The sequence below is a fragment of the Microtus ochrogaster genome, linkage group LG1, assembly GCF_000317375.1.
Source record: "Microtus ochrogaster isolate Prairie Vole_2 linkage group LG1, MicOch1.0, whole genome shotgun sequence".
Classification (NCBI taxonomy): domain Eukaryota; kingdom Metazoa; phylum Chordata; class Mammalia; order Rodentia; family Cricetidae; genus Microtus; species Microtus ochrogaster.
In genome coordinates, this window is record NC_022027.1 from 5,862,608 (window position 1) to 5,868,080 (window position 5,473).

Genomic DNA, 5,473 nt, shown 5'->3' on the forward strand with positions numbered 1-5,473 from the left:
TTTTCGAGACAGGGTTTCTCTGTGGCTTTGGAGCCTGTCCTGGAACTAGCTCTGTAGACCAGGCTGGTCTCGAACTCACAGAGATCCGCCTGCCTTTGCCTCCCAAGTGCTGGGATTAAAGGCTTGCACCACCACCGCCCGGCTTCCTCTTTAGTTTTTAAACATCCCCACCAAGCATTAGAAATAGTCACGGTCAAGGCTCTACAGAATCACACTGCATCCAACTGCATAGCTACTTAGTCTGTTGCCTGCTTATCTCTGTGGACACCTCAAACGGACGTCAATAAAAAGACTATCAAGCTGTCATGGATCATCTGAGCCCACATCGTAGAGCAATGTCTGAATCCCTTCTCCACACCGAAGGTTGCCTCTTATCTGACACACTGAGCAGGCCCACTGCTTGAGTCTCCCCGAGGGGCTGAAGGGAGTGTTTTCTTTCATCTTCAAAGGTTGCCTTACCTCTTCACTGTGAACCTCTAGTCACAGCTGGGTTTTGTATAAGCAAAACCCTTCCAAGGAGACCACTTAACTAACCTAAACTCCAAAGTTTTTTCCTTTTGTTTTACATTTATTTTATGTGTTTGAGTGTTTTGCCTGCATGTAGGTATGTGTACTACATGCATGCCTGCTGCCCTTAGAGGTCAGAGGAGGGTGTCAGATCCCCTGAAACTGGAGACAGGGATGTGAGCCATCATGTGGGTGTTAGAAACCGAATCCTGGTTCTCTGCAAGAGCAACAAGTGCTCATACCCCCTGAGCCAACTCTCCGGCCTCTCAGAGCGTTTTTTTTAACAGTAAAAAGTTATTATATAAATGAATTTTTGAAAAAATCACCTTAGATATTTAGCTCCAGAATAGATACTGGGAATATTCCTTAAAATGATCACTGAAAAATAAAGACATTGAAAAGTTATGACTGTTGATTACCCGGAGGTGTGGTTTCCAGCATGCTATTGCTGACTGCTTCTGGAATGAACCTCCACTGAAACACTGAGTGATCCGCTCCTCCTGTGCTTAACACCCACTGGAAATCATGGGACCAGCGGACGTTCGTGACGTGTGCAGAGTGGCCCACATACTTCCTAAATTTGGCTCCTGAAACAGTATTTTAAGATTAATTATGATTTTAAAAACAGTAGTGAAGAAACAACCACACCAAGTACAACCTTTCCAAAACATCAGAAACATCTAACACACGCAATGACCAAATGCCCCAGAGCTGTTATTCCATTACGTGTTAATCTGAAGTTGTATCTTTCAAATCCAAGCTTTACAGCTGAAGGTTCAGTTAAACTTGCTCCAACTAGCGCTTACTGCTTCAAGCCTTCTAAAAGCAAATGTAAGAATTAAGATCTTACCCATTGTTAATTTAAATGCAAGACAAAGTGGACAAGTCTCTATAAATAAACAAAATATCCCTCCTACATCTGTGTGGATGCTAAAACATGGGGCTAGCTTTTCCCGTCCACATAGACCGCTTAACTCGTCTTTTCAGTGGGTTATGAAGATGTCCAAGAATAAATAAAATAAACAAAATTTAGTAGAATTTGCCCGGTGGCGGCGGCACACGCCTTTAATCCCATCACTCAGGGGGTGGAGACAGGTGGATTTCTGTGAGTTCGAGGTCAGTTTGGCCTTCAGAGCAAGTTCCAGAGTGACCAGGGCTGTTAGACAGAGAAACCTTGCTTTGCAAAAAATGAAACAAAAACAACAACAACAAGCTGGACGGTGGTGGCGCACGCCTTTAATCCCAGCACTCAGGAGGCAGAGGCAGGTGGATCTCTGTGAGTTCGAGGCCAGCCTGGTCTACAAGAGCTAGTTCCAGAACAGGAACCAAAAGCTACAGAGAAACCCTGTCTCGAAAAACCAAAAATAAATAAATAAAGAAAGAAATAAAAAAAAGAAAAACAACAACAAAAGTAGGATTCAAATACAAGTAGCAAAAGTGAAAGTGTGTGAGTCTAAGGAAGAGGCAGGAGCCATTACGGATTCCTCTGGTGTATCTTTCTTGGGCCATGCCATGTTCTAAGATCACTCGAGCAGTCTGTGGAGGGTCTCCAGCTGGGAGCCACATCCTAGCCTCTAAATGACTATAACTCATACGAGAACTTGAACTAGAACCACCCAGCAGGATGCTTATTAAACCCCCACACTTCTATCTACCTGAACCTCACCCTCCACCTCCACAAAAGCCTGTGAGATCATTTCTCATGTAAGTTTCTAAACGTGGAGGTAGAGATACTATATAGGATTGGTGACTGATACACCCTCCGTAGGCTGCAACCGGGTCTCTCATAATTAAGCCCTTTCTGCTTCCGCCCCCTGTTCTTCCTTCCCTTGCCTAGTTGCTTCAGGCACATTGGCCCCTTTACAACTTTTTAAGTGTGCCTAAGTGTAATCCACCTCCAGGCCTTGTAAGTGATGTTCTTTCTTCATGATGCCCTTTCCTGGGATGTCTGGATGCCTGGCTCTCACCCTGCAGCTGTCTAGCCTAGGAAGGCCCAATAGTGAGTCCTTTTTGCTCTCGTTAGTAGAAACAATGACACTATGATGCTCTGCCCAGCCTTCTCTGCCGTCACCTCCTTTGTTATACTTGACAGCATTTCTCACCACCAGACTTCCTTTCTGTCATTCCTATCCACTGTCTCCACTCAGTAGAACCACAGTTCCATGGCAGCAGGGACCTGTGCTGATATACGGAAGCATTTTCACACCCTAGCATAGCGCCTGACAAATGTTTGTCCAGTAAGTGGAGACGCATCCTGTCCCAGAGCTTTCTCTGGGGTGGGCAGAGACTAGATGAGACTTCCCTGTGGATATTTGTCCGTGGAGGGCTTGGGTATCAGCTCTCGTCTCTTCTCTGTTGACCTCTTCCATAGCTCACATCTTTTCATGTGCCCATGAGCACCAACTGTTCACTGCTAACCTGGCGCACTCCCTGGAGGGACAGGAGTCATGGCTCTTTGGTTGTCTAATAGGCACCTCGAAACCTGGATGAGAGAGACGGAAGGGCTCCCCGGCCACTCCCGCACTCCTTCAGTAGAGAGCAAGCGGCTTTCCCGTCTCTCAGAACAGTCCTCCGCCGACCTCACTGCTCACGCCTGAAACTCAGGAGACATTCCCAGTGGTTCTTTTTCTGTTCCCTCTATTCCCACATCCTGTCTAGCAATAAAACCGTTGGCTTTATCTAAACCAATCATCTTTCGGCTCCGATTCTAGCCACGGCGTCTCTCAGGTGAAAGCTTAAGAGCCTGTCTCACACAGCGTCACAGTAATCTTCCAGAGGCTGAGGCTGGCCATGCTCCCCATTTTACAGCAGTCTGTCACCGCATGCCACCTGAGACCCAAGGGTGGGGCAGTCACACACAGGATGTGATCTATACGGCATCAGGAAAAATTGTCAATCCTGATTCCAAAGGATTTGAAAATGACCGCAATGAGAAACAAATTACTCAGCCTGTGTAAAAATATCGATTCAGTACTTGTCATTAACTGTAGGGTACCTACATCTAACTTCTGAGTGTAATTCTAAATGTGTCACATGTGTGTGGTTGTGAGGTCTGCTTGCTTCAAACAGAAAATTGTAAAGCTTGCTCAGCCCCCCACATTTGTTCACTGCCATCAGTGTCTGCTCATGTTGATCTTTCTCCAGGCTCAACACTCAGAACCATTTGATAACAGTCCATTGGTTTGTAAAGAGTAAAGTTTCATCAATTTTTATTCCTACCAAGATACCCACATATTTTTATTAACTTTTTCCCCAGTAGTTTTGGCAAAAAAAAAAAAAAGCCTGAAGGTCACAGGGCAAAATCACAAGTTTTATCAACTGTGTGTGCCATGCAAGAAAGAATCCGGTTTGCTCTGTGGTCCTGGATTCTTCGGCAAAGAGCCGAGGAGGGGTTCACCTCCCACCATACGTCGCCCAGCTGTCTCCCTGTCCTCATGCCTTCATTGGCCCTCTGTGGGCCTCCCACCGGGGTATTTCTCATACACGGGTGTCTAATTTTGACAGCACTCTTCAGAGCACCTCTCTAGCTCTGATAATGGACCCTCACACCCTTCTCTCTTCCTAAGACCTGAGTCCACCCGTAAGGTTTGGAGATACATAGAGGACAGCGACTCTTACTGTGTTCACGTCATCCTTGGGTCCCGACAGTGGACACCAGTAAGTTGCTTCTGACTTCATCTGTGATTTTCCTGAATTCTGATTCCCAGATACTTTCTCACATAACCAACTCACTCTCAAACGCACATTAGTTTAAACAAGTTATGCCCTATCACCCACAAGGTCCCTTAGGCAGGGTGGTGTAGACTTGAGTTTGGCACACTGCCATTATTTTGTGTGTCGGGCACTCTGAGCAGATGGCCATTCTGTTTAGTGCCAGTTGTGGTGGCGTCTCTATGCATTTTATGCTCCGTTTTGTATTGCAATTGTCGCTGTTCCAGAGCTGCCAGCTAGCTGAAAATGACTTTCTGATTACACCTGTCATCCTCTTCCCTGTTTCATTTAAAAACGCATTCGGGTGAAGGTCTGCAGGCAGCAACCACTCCGCTGATAAGTCTCCCAAGCTCCAGCTTTCAGGGCACAGTGGAGGAGGAGGAGAGCCTGTGGGGGGCTGTCTCTAAGTTTGTAAAGCAAGCACAGGATCATGACAAGGTGACCCCATCAGTCTTCTAAGCTTGAAATGGTCCCTAGAAGGGCAAAACCTGAGTACGAGGACAGCTGCTTTCAGTCTGATTTCTCTCTAAAAAAAATCTTGCAAAACCAGTCCTCTGATAAGGGGCCCACAGCATTGGGACTGCAACAAGGAGTCCACAGTGGAGAACTGTCACTTTTATCAGTCATGTCTGAGAAGAAATGCTTCTCTTTACATGTATAAGTGCAAGCAGGGGGACACACAAAAAGTTAAGTTACAGCCAGGCAGTGCTGGTCCACACCTTTAATCCCAGCACTTGGGAAGCAATAGCAGGTGGATCTCTGTGAGCTAGAGGCCGGCCTGACCTACAGACTGAGCACCAGGACAGCCAGAGCTACACAGAGAAACCCTGTCTTGTTTCTCTGTGTAGCAAACAAAACAACAAACAAATGAAAAGTTAAATTATAGTATTTTAAAGGAATAAGAAACCAATATGATTCATGAGTATTTGTTTCCATAAACGTAAGTAACACGTGACTGTTTAAAAATGTGCGACACGGGCTTGGAAGTCACATGATATTAACTCTTAACAAACTCTGACTAAAGTTTGCAAAATCACATAGGACAGAAATTCTATATAAAATAGGTAAAGAATAAATGTAGATGAGAAGATCAAGTGTCTGGTGAAAAGGTAAGGAAACTGCCTAACTACACAGCTTGTAGTCCTAACTACACAGCGCCTAGACCTAACTACACAGAATCTAGACCTAACTACGCAGCATCTAGGCCTAACTACATAGTGCCTAGATCTAACTACACAGAATCTAGACCTAACTA

At 45.5% G+C, this 5,473-nt stretch overlaps 1 protein-coding gene across 3 annotated transcripts in view; it reads right to left on the reverse strand.

Moving 5' to 3' along the window:
- The window catches only part of Eml6 (echinoderm microtubule associated protein like 6), a 263,304-nt gene that overhangs the window by 88,629 nt on the left and 169,202 nt on the right, over nt 1-5,473 (reverse strand). For all 3 annotated transcript variants that reach the window (XM_026785058.1, XM_026785057.1, XM_026785056.1), the window contains exon 12: nt 927-1,094. In XM_026785058.1, the coding sequence (XP_026640859.1) occupies nt 927-1,094 (168 nt within the window). The remainder of the gene's footprint in view (nt 1-926; nt 1,095-5,473) is intronic.